This window comes from Colobus angolensis, unplaced genomic scaffold (assembly GCF_000951035.1).
Source record: "Colobus angolensis palliatus isolate OR3802 unplaced genomic scaffold, Cang.pa_1.0 Scaffold90, whole genome shotgun sequence".
Classification (NCBI taxonomy): Eukaryota; Metazoa; Chordata; class Mammalia; order Primates; family Cercopithecidae; genus Colobus; species Colobus angolensis.
In genome coordinates this window covers 9,313,571-9,328,931 of record NW_012122932.1, presented here as the reverse complement: position 1 = coordinate 9,328,931, position 15,361 = coordinate 9,313,571, and the positions used below count along the sequence as shown (strand labels likewise).

The 15,361-nt window shown below is 45.0% G+C and overlaps 1 protein-coding gene across 11 annotated transcripts in view; it reads right to left on the bottom strand.

The window, feature by feature from the left end:
- Positions 1-10,113, bottom strand: part of CNOT8 (CCR4-NOT transcription complex, subunit 8) — a 22,186-nt gene extending 12,073 nt beyond the window's left edge. For 2 of the 11 annotated variants that reach the window (XM_011931654.1, XM_011931657.1), the window contains exons 1-3: positions 9,326-9,560; positions 4,796-4,984; positions 2,759-2,952 (exon numbers count right to left, since the gene is read on the bottom strand). In XM_011931654.1, the coding sequence (XP_011787044.1) occupies positions 2,759-2,952; positions 4,796-4,912 (311 nt within the window). In that variant the 5' untranslated portion in view covers positions 4,913-4,984; positions 9,326-9,560. Of the gene's footprint in view, positions 1-292; positions 394-2,758; positions 2,953-4,795; positions 4,985-9,277 lie in introns of all 11 variants that reach the window. The other 9 variants (XM_011931658.1, XM_011931665.1, XM_011931656.1 and 6 more) reach the window with 8 other exon arrangements.
- Between the last annotated feature and the right edge of the window lie 5,248 nt (positions 10,114-15,361).

Here is a 15,361-nt window from a genome sequence, read left to right as displayed (position 1 = left end):
GGAGGCTGAGGCAGGAGAATTGCTTGCACCCAGGAGGCACAGGTTGCAGTGAGCTGAGATTGTGCCACTGCACTCTAGCCTGGGTGACAGAGCAAGACTCTGTCTCAAATAAAAATAAAAATAAAAAAATAAAAAAAGAGAGAAAAGAAAAGGAAGTAAAAGATTTCTGTATATTACATAGCAGGTCCCTTCACTTCTTGGAGAGTAGCAAATCTAGCTTCTTTGTACAGACTTACAACTCAACTAAATCTTTTATATTTTAAAAAGGACATTAAAAAATTTTTCTCTTTACCTCGTATTTCATAGAAATGTAATGGATATATGTTGTCTGTTTTCCTATGTCTTTTAGCTCAAGCAACACATGTATCATTGTTGACTTTTCCTTTCTTAGATCTAGTGAAAGGAAAAAGTTCTTTGAAGAAGGAAAGAAATTAAGTTTTCTTTTTCCCTAATGCTTCCATGAAGGTCAGGGGCTTTATCTATGAAAAAGTAGCAAATAGTTATTTGTAACCCATGTGAAGCAACAGCCAGTCTTAAAGTAGTCTATTCCTGCTAATGATTCAAACAATGAATACCAGTGTAATTGTTTGAGCTACTTTTAGTTTCTCTTATTCAAAATTACCAGATGACAGAATCAAATAACTTGTAACATGTTATTACTTGGTATACAGATGATTATCTAAAAGACTCTGTTATGAAAAAAATTGAAAAAATTAATGTTCTTCTAGTGCTACCCCACAGATACAACACCTTCGTTTACAGCTCTTTCCAGACTATTTTATCTATCTACACATACACACCTACATCTCTTACATCTCTACATCAGAGACCATCTTTACAAACCAGTACTCATCCATTGTAACACTGGCATAATATTCCACTGTAAAGATATATCCATTAATTCAACCACATGAATTATTTATAATACCACGTAACACAAAAGTAAGGAAATAAGCTAAACAAATCCTGTTCCACTAGACTTTCATTTGCTTTTCATATAAACTTGGGTTAGACAATAAGAAAACCACTGCAATCTTGATTTTTTTCCACTAAATTAAAACCAGTGTTGAATCACAAGTTTCTTTTCCACTTAAATAAAAACTTTTTTGTTGTTGTTTTATTATAACTAGGCTTCAATCCCAAGTAAACATTATTTCTTTTTTCTTTTTATTGAGGCAGTCTCACTCTGTCACCTAGGATGGAATGCAGTGGCACTATCTCGACTCACTGTAGCCTCTGCCTCCTGGGTTCAAGTGATCCTCCCACCTCAGCCTCCTAAGTAGCTGGGATTACAGGCACCCACCAGCACACCTGGCTTTTTGTATTTTTAGTAGAGATAGGGTTTCACCACACTGGGCAGGCTGGTCTTGAACTCCTGGCCTCAAGTGATCCATTGATCCACCCACCTCAGCCTCCCAGTGTGCTGGAATTACAGGTGTGAGCCACCACACCCAGCTGCAAATAAACATTATTTTAAATCCAAACATACTCAAACCACTCTGAAATAACTCATTTTTCTTCCTTGTATTATATTATTTTTATGGTACGAACTTACAGGCTTTTTTTTTTTTTACAGGCTTTGACAATAAACTAAAAAATGCAGCTAAAGGAAAGATCCAGATGATCTCTCACAATTATCCAAAACATAATTTGGATCCAAAGGAAATTTCCAAAACATACGACAACAACAAAAAAGTTGTTCCTTGCAGGCACAATGGCTCACACCTGTAATCCCAGCACTTTGGGAGGTCAAAGCGGGCTGATCACTTTCTACAAAAAATTAGCCAGGCATGGTGGCATGCACCTGTAGTCCCAGCTACTTGGGGGGGTGACGTGGGAGGATCACTTGAGCCTGGGAGATTGAGGCTGCAATGAGCCATGTTCGCACCACTGCACTCTAGCCTGGGTGACAAAGCAAGACCCTGTCTTCACAGGAAAAAAAGATTACTCCTAAGTCATGAAACACTCCTGATGCCCAGTTAAACAAAGCAGGATATGATAAGAAGTACACTAACATCACTATGCAATCAGCAAAATGACAGTCTCCCCCAAATTTTCTTTTAAAATTCCTGGGTATAAAAAAAAAAAAAATTTAATTCCTGGGTATATATCCAAAAGAACTGAAGGCAAGACCTTGAAGAAATATTTGCACACCCATGTTCATAGTGGCAATATTCACAACAGCCAAGAGGTAGAAGAAACCCAAGTGTCTATCAATAGATGAATAAACAAAATGTGGTATATACATACCATGGAATCTTCCACTGCCTAAGAGTGGAATTGCTAGCTCATATGGCAACTCTATGTTTAACATTTTCAGGAACTGCAAAACTATTTTCCAGAATTTCCCCCAAAATTCTATATTCCCAGCAGCAATGTATGAGGGTTCCAATTTTCTCCATACCCTCAACAACACTTATTATGTCTTTTTGACTACAGCCATTCTAGTGGGTGTGAAGTGGTATCCCAATGTGGGTTTAATTTGCATTTCCCTCATGACTAATGATGTTGAACATCTTTTCATGTGCTTACTGTACATTATCTTTACATTATCTTTCAAGAAGTCTACTCAGATCTTTTGTACATTTTCAGTTGGGTTGTTTATCTTTTCATTACTGAGCTGCTGCAGTTCTTTAAGCAGGACTTCACTTGCTGAGATTCCCTATTCCATCCTTTGCTTGACCGCTCTATCCAACACCTACCTGGATTCAGTGAAAACAAAACTTAAAATTAACAAAATTATTTAGAAATCACTTACGTAAGGTTAAATTTGAAATTGAACTGCCAAGTATTGATTCCAGAAGGATATTCTCCCTTCTCATTTGTGAATGTAAGGCCCAGCTGGATAATTTTTAAAAGGTCAACATTGCACCGCAGAAGCTGATACTGGTAATCTATGGAACTACGAAATTCACCAATTGGTCGCACCACAACACCTGGAAATTCTGTGTCCTGGAAAAGGAAAAAGTCTCTCATCACAAGGTTTCAGAAAACAGTGGATGCTGAATTGGTAATTCATAAATAAAATTTTACCTCCATTTATAAAAGTTATGTGACAAGCCCCAAACTTGGGCACAAAATTCTTTTTGTGTTTTTTTTGAGATAGGGTTGGTATGTCTCTGTCACCCAGGCTGCAGGGCAGTGGCACAATCACAGCTCACTACAGCCTCAACCTCACAAGTGCAATTAATCCTCCTACCTCAGCCTCCCTAAGTAGCTGGAACTACAGGTCCGCGCTACCACACCCAGCTAATTATTGTATTTTCTGTAGAGATGGGGTTTCACCATGTTGCCCAGGCTGGTCTCAAGTGATCCACCTGCCTCGGCCTCCCAAAGTGCACAGATTACAGGCATTAGCCAACACGACCAGCCAAAATCCTATCTTAAAATACTGATCGTGTTGATATCTACTAAAGAAGCACTAGAATCATGAAGCTTCGCACAACAACTTGATCCTAAATAAGCAGAATGTCAACAGAAATAGTTGAGTAACTACAGGTAGTATGCAGTCAATTAAGAACATTCTAGGTTGAGAACAATATACGAATAAAAATACAAATACAGGGAAGTGAAACAGCCATTCAGAAAAAAATATAAAGAGACAGGCTTAGCTTGAGTGAAAAGACTGGAAGGAGCTCTGAATACCAAGCTACAGACTTAACTCTGTAATTTCTAAAGGAGGAGTCACAAATTCTAAGCAGCTAATGTAAAGGAGTAAAGTCAGCTAGGTATGAAAATGGTACAAGTAACATTTTCATACTGAAGTTGTTACTTCAGTATGAAATAAAGTAAAACAGAGAGCACATGCCCCTCTACAGGAGGCTCTTAATATTACCACAGTACTCATCTCTTTCTCCAGCCAGTGTCAGGCAGGGGTAGATAACATATATTGCCAGGTCTTCCTAGTTTTTTTCAGAGATGCCAGAAATCTGGAATTCAACTGAGTTCTATTGACTTTTAAATGCTGGCAATAGGGGCCGGGCGCGGTGGCTCAAGCCTGTAATCCCAGCACTTTGGGAGGCCAAGACGGGCGGATCACGAGGTCAGGAGATCAAGACCATCCGGGCTAACACGGTGAAACCCCGTCTCTACTAAAAATACAAAAATCTAGCCGGGCGAGGTGGCGGGCGCCTGTTGTCCCAGCTACTCCGGAGGCTGAGGCAGGAGAATGGCGTGAACCCGGGAGGCGGAGCTTGCAGTGAGCTGAGATCCGGCCACTGCACTCCAGCCTGGGCGACAGAGCGAGACTCCGTCTCAAAAAAAAAAAAAAAAAAAAAAAAAATGCTGGCAATAAATTTTTTTAATTTTGAATAAACATTGTATAGTCAAATTCACCATATCTGTGGAACAGATGGGCCCTGGGGGTTGATGTAACTTCTGCTTTAAAGACTTTCAAACAGAATAATGTTACAAAAAATCTAAGATACTAGAGGTTACATCCTTCTCAGAGACACTGGCTACCTTGATATTTCATAAAGCAACACAACCTTCCGTCAGGTTTAATTCACAATGGCTTTAGTGGAACATACTCATTCTTTTCAAAATCTCAAATTAAACATTCCCTCAACCCATCCATATAAGAAGGTGAGTAAAGCTGGGCATGGTGGTATGAGCTTGCAGTCCCAGGAACCTGGAAAGGTGAGGTGGGAAGACTGCTTGAGCACAGGAGTTCAAGGCTGCAGTGAGCTATGATTGACTGCATCTGTGAATAGCCACTATACTCCAGCCTGGGCAACAGAGCAAGACCCCATCTCTAAGAGTAAAAAAGAAGGTGAGTCAAAGTAGAGCTCCTTACCATGGCAATATAACTGTAACTGAGCACGATTTCTCGGATCTTCCTCATCTCTTCTTCTAGATTACTGGCCCATACTTCACAGATAACCTGGCTATTCTCCACAAGTGCTGCAGGCATCCTGAAGAAACCTGAGAAGTCGTCTTCAGCTAACTAGTTTTACAGTGCAAGCCAGACAATGTTTGATCTGATCTAGATTTTAAAACATTTTAAAATCATGTAAGTTTATATACACATAAGATGTCAACAAAACAAAGACATCAAAATAATATTTTACAATCACTTCATTAGTTTAAAACATTAAGATTATATTTATTCTCCATTTTATATGATGGAGAAACTCTTGTCAACACACACAAACACATGCATACACACGCACACACACACGGTTCTTTCTTGAAGAAACTGAAGTTACTGAAACTTCTGCACAGCAGTCCTCTGCCACAGAAGTGAAACCACTACCCTAGTTTTTCAGCTCTCTGTAGACTAGACCAAAATAATCCCGTTACCACAAATATACCCTTATCCATGACTTTCATATCACTTTGCACAGAGACCAAATCATGGGAACAGTCCTAAAGGAATCACCTTAGCCATTTTCAATGTACCTGAGATCTCTGAAAGCCTGAAAGAATGTGAACCTAAACTCTCACACTCAAGCCTTTGTACCCATATGATGAATACTGGCATGGGATTCTTCCCCCAACCCACAAAAGGAAATTATTTTTCTCTACAATCCAAAAGTCAAATATAACTAGAGGCAATTAACAATACCAGCGTCTCTTTTGATATATCAGTGCCTCTTTAGATTTGTGCAAACAGAGCATGAACTGAGGGATTTAAGTGGTAGAAAACAATCCCACTTGCTAATCTGAACTCTAAAAACCACAACGAAAATCAGAATTTGAGTTAGTATTTACTTTTTTTTTTTTTTTTTGAGATGGAGTCTTGCTCTACTCGCCCAGGCTGGCGTGCAGTGGTGCACTCCTGGCTTACTGCAACCTCTGCCTCCTGGGTGCGATTCTCCTGCCTCAGCTACCCGAGTAGCTGGGACTACAGGTGTGCGCCACCACGCCCAGCTAATTTTTGTATTTTAGTAGAGATGCGGTTTCATTATACTGGCCAGGCTGGTCTTGAACTCCTGACCTCGTGATCCACCGGCCAGTATTTACTTTTAAACACATAAATTAAAAAGAAACTATGCAGCAATTCAACAGTAGGACTAAAGATGGCTGGTATAAAACATTCAGCCAGAAACAGAATGATTCATGGCATATTTTCCAAGAGAAAAATTAGGGAGGGGAAAGTATTCTGTGAGAAAAAAATTCATCATGATTGGGTGTCTGACTAATGCTGTTATTATTATGGCAAACAACATACGAGGCCTGGTTATAAAAATACAAAAAAGTCGGGTGTGGTGGCTCACGCCTGTAATCTCAGCACTTTGGAAGTCCGAGGTGGGCGGATCACAAAGTCAGGAGATGGAGACCATCCTGGCTAACATAGTGAAACTCCGTCTCTACTAAAAATACAAAACATTGGCTGGCTGTGATGTCACGTGCCTGCAGTCCCAGCTACTCCGGAGGCCGAGGCAGGAGAATTGCTTGAACCCAGGAGGCGGAGGTTGCAGTGAGACAAGAAGTGCCACCACAATCCAGCCTGGGCGACAGAGCGAGACTAAGTCTCCAGGAAAAAAAAACAAACAAACAAACAACAAAAAATAAAGGCATTTACTTCTAAGGCAAGCCCACTGCATGGATCCACAACACAATAGTGGGCTCTAATGTATATATTTAAAGAAAATTTCCTAGAAACAGTAAAACGAATGTAAGTGGTTCCCAAAGGACAGAGCAAGGAAAATCTTTGCTTCCTACTTTCAAGATTGGCAGATGCAACAATGAGAATCTTGAGCAAAACAAAACTGGCATCATTTCTCTAAGAAACTTCTGAGAAATCAAACTGTTGGTTTGCCAGCAACCCTTGAAGATTCCATTTATTGAAGGTATCCTATACTTCTACAGATTTTTCTCTGTAATTATAGTAGTTAAACTTAAGTAGACTATGTGGTATCTCCCCCCAAAAACATAGTAGAAACTTCTTGGCCGGGCGCGGTGGCTCAAGCCTGTAATCCCAGCACTTTGGGAGGCTGAGATGGGCGGATCACGAGGTCAAGAGATCGAGACCATCCTGGCTAACACGGTGAAACCCCGTCTCTACTAAAATACAAAAAACTAGCCGGGCGAGGTGGCGGACGCCTGTAGTCCCAGCTACTCGGGAGGCTGAGGCAGGAGAATGGCGTAAACCCGGGAGGCGGAGCTTGCAGTGAGCTGAGATCCGGCCACTGCACTCCAGCCTGGGCGACAGAGCGAGACTCCGTCTCAAAAAAAAAAGCAACAACAACAACAACAAAAAACCCCACACAACCAAAATATGCCTTTAACCTCCATTTAAAAGAGAACTGGTTTTTAAAAAGTTAACCACTCTTATACATATCTGGCATATATATGGGGACTGCAAAAGCCAGACAGTTGGCAAAAACATGTAAGCCATTTTTGCTCCAAAGTTAGCTAGGATCTGTGGGGAAGTAAACAATAGCTTGCAAGCCCCTGAATGCAGTGCCACTCAAAGATTAAAGAGGAATCACACTATGCACATTTAATTTAGCAAGTCAAATTACTGACATATGCTGGCCAAAAAATAAAATAAAATAGCAACTTAAATACCAGCAGGACGAGGGCAGTGGCTCACACCTGTAATCCCAGCACTTTTGAGAGGCTGAGGTTGCAGAATCACTTGAGCCCAGGAGTTCGAGACCAGCCTGGGCAACAAAGTGAGACCCCTGTCTCTACAAAAAGTACAAAAACTTAGCCAGGTACGGTAGTGTGCGTCTGTAGTCCCAGTTACTCAGGAGACTGAACTGGGAGGATCACTTGAGCCCCAGGAAGTCGAGGCTGCAGCAGTGAGCTGTGATTACGCCACTGCATTCCAGCCTCAGCAACTGAGCAAGAGCACGTTTCAAAAAAATCATCATCATCATCATCATCATCATCATCATCATCATCATCATCCCAGCAATTCAGCCTGCCACTTTCCACTTCGTAAGCACATGCTCCAAAATGAGCCTAAGATAGGGGTTTGTCTTCCTCCTTTTAAGCCTCCTCAGTGCAAGCATCTCACAGCACATCACAACTCTATGGCTTTCAAATACGCTTATTTGCACAACACAGCCCCTAAAGGTCACCTAATTACTCATCTGGGTTACAACCAAAGCAGCAGTAACAAGTTTCAAAACTGAAGAAAAAACTGTCCAGCATGTAGTCACAGACAGGATGCTAATCTCAAGCGCTGAACCTTCCTAAGGAATTTTTAAGGATTAATTTTTATTACATACAATGTTTGCCTCACGGGCTGACTTAAAAACTTGACTCCCACATGAGCTACATAGAAAACTGTGCAAGTGGGAAAGGTTTTCACAAACACACACACCGCTATGAATTACTGAAGTTCCTGCCCTGTGCTGACCAGCAGGGCAGTTATGTTCAGATGGCTCCCGTTGATCTACAGTGTAAACTTCTCCAAAATATAACTCCTTATTTACACAGGAAAGCTCTGAAGGGCAACTAATGATAAAGCCACCGGAACGTTTTCTCTGCAAGCAATCAACGCCTTGCTCGGGAAAAGAAATGTTGAGTCTGGTTTTGTTTGTTTAAGCCCAAGTGTACAAGGAAACAATAAACATCACTTCCCTATTCGAGAGGACTGAACAAAGGCTTTGCCGTGCATAGATAGGATAGAAAAGGAAGTGGCACGTTTGAAGAAATAAATAGCAGCAGCGTTTAAGAGGATCCTCTGACCCTCCCCTACCTCCAAACAGTGTCTCAAGGCACTGTCCTGGACTGAACCGCAGTTCAAACTTCTTAAAACCACCCGAACGGCCCAGGTCTGTGAGTTGGCTCCTCCATTCCTTGTGGGGCCTCAAGAACTGAGGAGGAGACGGCGACTTAGAAGGGGGAGGCCCGCAAGATTCCAAATTCAGGTCCTCTTCCCCACTACTCTGTCTCCCATCATCATTCTCTTCTCGTTTATCATCATCTTTCCACTTCAAACCACACTCAGTCCTCCTCCTTCTGACACGCCATTCTTCTTCTGTTTTTGTTTGTTTGGTAAAGCAAAGTTAAAATTACAGGCCTTAGGACTAAAAGAACTAAGTTCGAAGCCAGGTCAAGCCACGTAGTAGTTGTGCGTCCTTGCATAAGCTACTTAACCTATTTCGTGCCTCAGTTTTCCCATCTTCTAAAATGGGTTTGATAATAGTACGCACCTTGGACGATTGGAGAAGTTAAAATGGAGCATATGAGGTGCTTTGTAAACTCCCCGCACATATCACTCGAATATTACCGTGTGGCGGTGGCCATTATTACTACTCTTTGCTGGGGTTTCTCTCCTCACACACCCTTCCCCCACAGACCCCCAATGGTCTCTCACACTCTTCCATCTTACGCTCCTCTTTCCGGTAAGCGCAGGCCCGCTTACCGTGAACGGCAGGGCCCGCGAAGCGCTGGCTGGCTGGCGGGCTGACTCCTGGACGGCGGCGGCTACAGCAACCCCTGACCCGGAGCTCTCTTCCCTCCACCCCGGATCTGCTCCTAGAACCGAACGAGCCAGTGAAATGGGCGCCCACGTGCCCAGAGCGGCCTTACGTACCTCCCACCAAACAACCGGACGGCACCACTCTACCCACCAGATCCGCCCGACTCGCCTGCTCTCTAGAGTCACTCCAGACGCGCGCGCGCCTGATCACGCCCGCTCCTCCCCTTTTGCGCGCCCCTGCGACTCTGTGCGTGTTCGCTCTACCCGTGAGCTCGCGGGAACCAGCGCGCAGGCGCAGAAACAACAGGGCGCCGCCAAATAGGTGGGTAGCGGAGGCCTCGAAGCACGCTTGCGGAAGGCGGCCCTCCCGCGACCCTCTTCGCGTGATTAGTTGCGCTCGCTCAATTTAATCATGATTATTACTCCTCCATTTTGGTTCTCTTTCCGCGCGACAAGGAAGGGGCGTGGTCTAGAACAACCCCTCCCGCCGTGGGCGCGGCCTGGAAAAATCCAAAGGCCGAGGAAAGGGCGTGGCCCTTCGAACAAACCCCCCACCCCGAATTACCACGCCCCTCCTTCTGGCTTTGAAGGACCGTTAAAATCGTTGGCACGAAGGGATTTGTGGCGAGGTTGACGGAGAAAAAGGCTGTCCTGGTTTTCTGTTCTAATGTGGCCCCCCTAGATGCCTCACTTACAAAGCATCTATCTTACGGTTACTTTCTGGCAAACAATTAGTTGGGGGTGGGGCGGCTCCCGAAAGCCGAGGGTGGGTGACATCCGCCAAGGCCCGCCTACCTCCGGGCCTCACCCAGCCGAGCGAGGAATATTGCCATAGCAACTGGCCCGCCAGGGTCTGCTCCAGTTACAAAGAGGACGGCGCCTCCCGTGGGCACGGCGCGTGGCCAGCGCAGGCGTCGCCGGGCTCTTGAGAGCTCCAAAACCTTCGCGGACGCGCAGGGAGCTCGCCAGATTTTAGTGTCGAGACCCACGGGCTCAGGCCTCGCCCAGGAGCTTCTGAGGCCCCTCTGCCAGCCCTTTGGTTCCCTTTTAATCCTGCTTGGAGACTGGGCTCTTGACCGACGCCCGCCCTGGACAGCGTGTGACCAGTTGGGGCGCGCCTCCACCTCGTATTCTCCGCGGGAGAGAAGACAAAGCGCCGGCTTCTGCACACAGCGTCGGCGGCGGGCCGCCCTCAGCCACTCTGGCCAGCGCTCCACCCCTGTTCCCGAGAGGACGTGGGGGCTGCCCCAGGCACGGTTCTAGTCCTTGTCCCAGATGCTTCTACTTGATGGGCTGTTGATAAGAGAACGGCAGATGTACCCCTAGTGGGCTTCTACTATTCACTTTGCACTTTTAAACATTTCTTCCTAAGGGGATTCTCCAGAATCCTTCCAATTCCTAGGCTAGATGCCGAGCTGGCCTTGAGCGTCAATTTCAAACGGGATTCCCAAAAGCTATTCTCCAGGGAGGTGACTCCTAGCTCCAGCCTCCAGGATAAGAGCATCAAATGCACTTTCTGAACTGCAGTCCTCCTCTTCTCCCCTCCAAATGAGTGTTTAGCTGCCCTTATCTGCAAAATTAGGATACCAATGGCTCTCATGAGCTTGTGAAGATTAAATAGTAAATAATTGGAAAAACACCCCGCACCAAGGAAGATATAAAAGAGCGTTCAATAAACGGCATGTCTCAGTTTGCTCTCTCTAAAACAATCGTTTGGGGCCGGGCGCGGTGACTCCCTGAGCCTGTAATCCCAGCACTTGGGGAGGCGGAGGCGGACGGATCATCTGAGGTCAGGAGTTCAACACTAGCCTGGCCAACATGACAAAACCCTGTCTCTACTAAATAATACAAAAATTAGCTGGGCGTGGTGGAGGGCACCTGTAATCCCAGCTACTAGGGAGGGTCAGGCAGCGAGAATTGCTTGAACCTAGGAGGCGGAGGTTGCAGTGAGCCTAGATCGCGCCACTGCACTCCAGCCTGGGCAACAGAGCAAGACTCTGTCTCAAAAAAATAATAAACAGTGATTCGGTTGAGGAATACACTGATAAAGAAGGCAGGCAAGTTTCCCATTCACCAGTTAGTTCTGTGGGTTTCTGACGTCCTTTCGCCCACTTGTAATTAGAGTCAGGAGAGGCTAGCGCTGACAGGCAGGCAGTAGTCACATGAAAAGTGGCCTCCCCAGTCCTTTCTTGGAATTTTGTTTTTTCCTGTGGCACTGTGCCTGGTGTGTGTTAAAACAAACAGGAAACACCGTGTCCAGCCCCACCACCACCCCTCACCCAGAACTGGGTGCTCTTTTCTCAAATTATTGAAAACAAATATAAAGCAAGCATAGATGGATTGTATTTTAGGAGGAGCTGGAATGTTATTTTATTTTTTAGACAAGAGTCTCGCTCTGTCACCCAGACTGGAGTGCAGTGGTGCAATCTCTGCTCACTGCAAGCTCCGCCTCCCGGGTTCACGCCATTCTCCTGCCTCAGCCTCCAGAGTAGCTAGGACCACAGGCGCCCGCCACCGCGCCTGGCTAATTTTTTGTATTTTTTTTAGTAGAAAAGGGGTTTCACCATGTTGGCCAGGATGGTCTCGATCTCCTTGCCTAGTGATCCACCCGCCTTAGCCTCCCAAAGTGCTGGGATTACAGGTGTGAGCCACCGCGCCCGGCCTAGAGTGTTACGTTTTGAACACTGGATATGATGCTGTACTCATGGATATCGCAAACTTAGAATAATTTTCCAGAAGTCACTGCTTCCCAGTCGGAAGGAGGCCCCAAATGAATGAGACGGTAGTTGGAAAAGAATATATTCAGTGATATCATTTCATATTTGAGAAGAAAACTCTATTGCTTTTTGAGATGAGGGTCTTGTCACGTTATCCAGGCTGGTCTTGAATCCCTGGGCACCCAGGCTCAAGTAATCCTCCCCACTCAGCCTCCTGAGTACCTGGGATTATAGGTGCATGCCACTGTTCCTGGCCCCTACTGTTTTTGAGCTGCAAACTATAGAGAGTCAGGTTCCAACAGATCTCATTTGGGAGAGTATACGTTTTTGTTTTTTGGTCTTTTTGTTTGTTTGTTTGTTTGTTTTTTGAGATGAGTTTCACTCTTGTTTCCCAGGCTGCCTCCCGAGTTCAAGCGATTCTCCTGCCTCAGCCTCCAAGTAGCTGGGATTACAGGCATGCGCTACCGCGCCAGGTCTTCTCAATTTTCTTAAATTTATACTCTCCTGCCCAGTGCCGCGGCTCACACCTGTAATCCCAGCACTTTGGGAGGCCGAGGTGGGCGGATCACGAGGTCAGAAGATAGAGACCATGGTGAAACCCCTTCTCTACTAAAAATACAAAAAATTAGCCAGGCATGGTGGCAGGCGCCTGTAGTCCCAGCTACTCCGGAGGCTGAGGCAGGAGAATGGTGTGAACCCAGGAGGCGGAGCTTGCAGTGAGCTGAGATCATGCCACTGCACTCCAGTCTGGGCGGCAGTGCCAGACTGTGTCTAAAAAAAAACAAAAAAAAAAAAACAAAAAACAAAAACAAACAAAAAAAAACAGCTGATGTCTGATAACAGGAAGACCAATCAAGCTTTCCCATTATTCCCAACTCAGATCTTCATTCTCCCAGGCTCTCAAGGTCTCTCCTCAGGAACACTTCGTTTCAAGGAGATCAACCAGGAGGAGTGAGCAATTCCTTGAAGATAGGATGGAGAGGCCGGGCGCGGTGGCTCATGCCTGTAATCCCAGCACTTTGGGAGGCCAAGGAGGGTGGATCTCCTGAGGACAGGAGTTCATAAACCACCCCGGCCAACATGGTGAAACCCAGTCTCTACAAAAATACAAAAATTAGCCAGGCATGATGGCAGGTGCCTGTAATCCCAGCTACTCAGGAGGCTGAGGCAAGACAGTCGCTTGAAACCGGGAGGTGGAGTTTGCAGTGGGTTAAGATCACACCATTGCACTCCAGCCTGGGCAACAGAGCCAGACTCCATTTCAAAAAAAAAAAAAAAGATAGGATGGAGAGAACACCCAGGAAGACTGCAGACTTTCTCACTAGAGAGATGCTCTTCTCTCTAAGGCTTGCTCAGCAATCAACTATTTACTGAAGACCAGTGTTATCAGTGTCAGAGTTATTACTGCCATGGAAATACATAAAGACCCTATATGAAAATTATTGTAGGAAAAAAAGTACCTACTACTCCAGGGAGTGTTGACCATTTAAGCTAAAAAGGTTCAAGAAGAAAAGAATTAGGCTGGGCACAATGGCTCACACCTGTAATCTTAGCACTTTGGAAGGCTGAAGCACTTTGGAAGGCTGAGGCAGGAGGATCACTTGAGGCCAGGATTTTGGGACAAGACTGGAAAACATAGCAACACCCCATCTCTTAAAAAAGAGAGAGAGAGAGAGAGAAGAACTGGAGACACAATACTTGACAGGAACGGGAAGGAAATTCTGGGTGAAAGGATTAGCGTAAACAAAGATATGGACATAGAGACAATAGGAAATAGGAAAAAAAGTTTCTGCACATCATAGTAAGTGAAAAATAAATGTTTGCACATGACAGTGATGCTTGGCATTAGAAAGTAGGAAGGAAGCTAGGCACAGTGAATCATACCTGTAATCCAGCAATTTGGGAGACTGAGGCGGGAGGATTGCTTGAGTCAGAAGTTCAAGACCAGCCTGGGCAACATAGCCAGACTCTGTCTCTACAAAAAAAAATTTTTTTAATTAGTGGGGCATGGTGGTGTGTTCCTGTAGTCCAACTGCTTGGGAGGCTGAGGTGGGAGGATCTGAGGCCAGAAAGTTGAGACTGCAGTGAGCCATAGTTGAGCCATTGCACTCCAGTTGAGCCATTGCACTCCAGCCTGGGTGACAGAGTGAAACCCTGTGTCTAAAGAAATTTTCTTTTTTTTTGAGACAGAGTCTCGCTCTGTTGGTCGCCCAGGCTGGAGTGCAGTGGCGCAATCTCAGCTCACTGCAACCTCTGCCTCCTGGGTTCAAGCGATTCTCCTGCCTCAGCCTCCCAAGTAGCTGAGACTACAGGCACCCGTCATCACGCCTGGCTAATTTTTGTATTTTTGGTAGAGATGGGGTTTCACCGTGCTAGCCAGGATGGTCTCAATCTCCTGACCTCGTGGTCTGCCCTCCTCAGCCTCTCAAAGTGCTGGGATTACAGGCGTGAGCCACCACGCCCAGCCAAGAAATTTTTAAACTTAGGCCAGGTGCAGTGGCTCACACCTGTAATCCCAGCACTTTGGGAGGTCAAGGCGGGCAGATCACCTGAGGTCAGAGTTTGAGACCAGCCTGGCCAACATGGTGAAACCCCGTGTCTTCTAAAAACACACACACATACACAAAATTAGCCAGGCATGGTAGCAGGTGCCTGTAGTCCCAGCCACTCTGGAGGCTAAGGCAGGAGAATCGCTTAAACCCAGGAGGCGGAGGTTGCAGTGAACTGAGATCGTGCTACTACACTCTAGCCTGGGTGACAGAATGAGACTCCATCTCAAAAAAAATAAAAAAATTTAAAAAATAGAAAGTAGGAGGGAATAGGAAAGAATATCATCTGAGAGGAGCCAAACTAAAGTGAGTCTTGGAAGTCTAGTAGCACAGGTTTGTTCAGTGCACAAGACAGACTTGGTCAGCTGGAAAATATAGACATTCTATAATATCTGGAATATTGAAAAAAAATTAGCATCTCTGAAAGGAAAGATGAGGAAAAACATGAATGAGTTGTACAAAATGTAATTAATTTGTGAGCAAGCATTAAATGTTTACTGAGCCCTTGCTTTGTGCAACGAATCAGGCAAGGAAAATGAGGAAGACATGGACCTTTATTGGGCAAATAAAGTATGACACATCTATACAATGGGACAGGAGGCAGCCATTAAACAGAACATGGCAGTTCTTAAGGGTACTATATGGAGCAGTCTCCATGTTTTGTTGTTGGCAGTTTTATTTTATTTATTTTAGAGACAGGGCCTCATTATGTT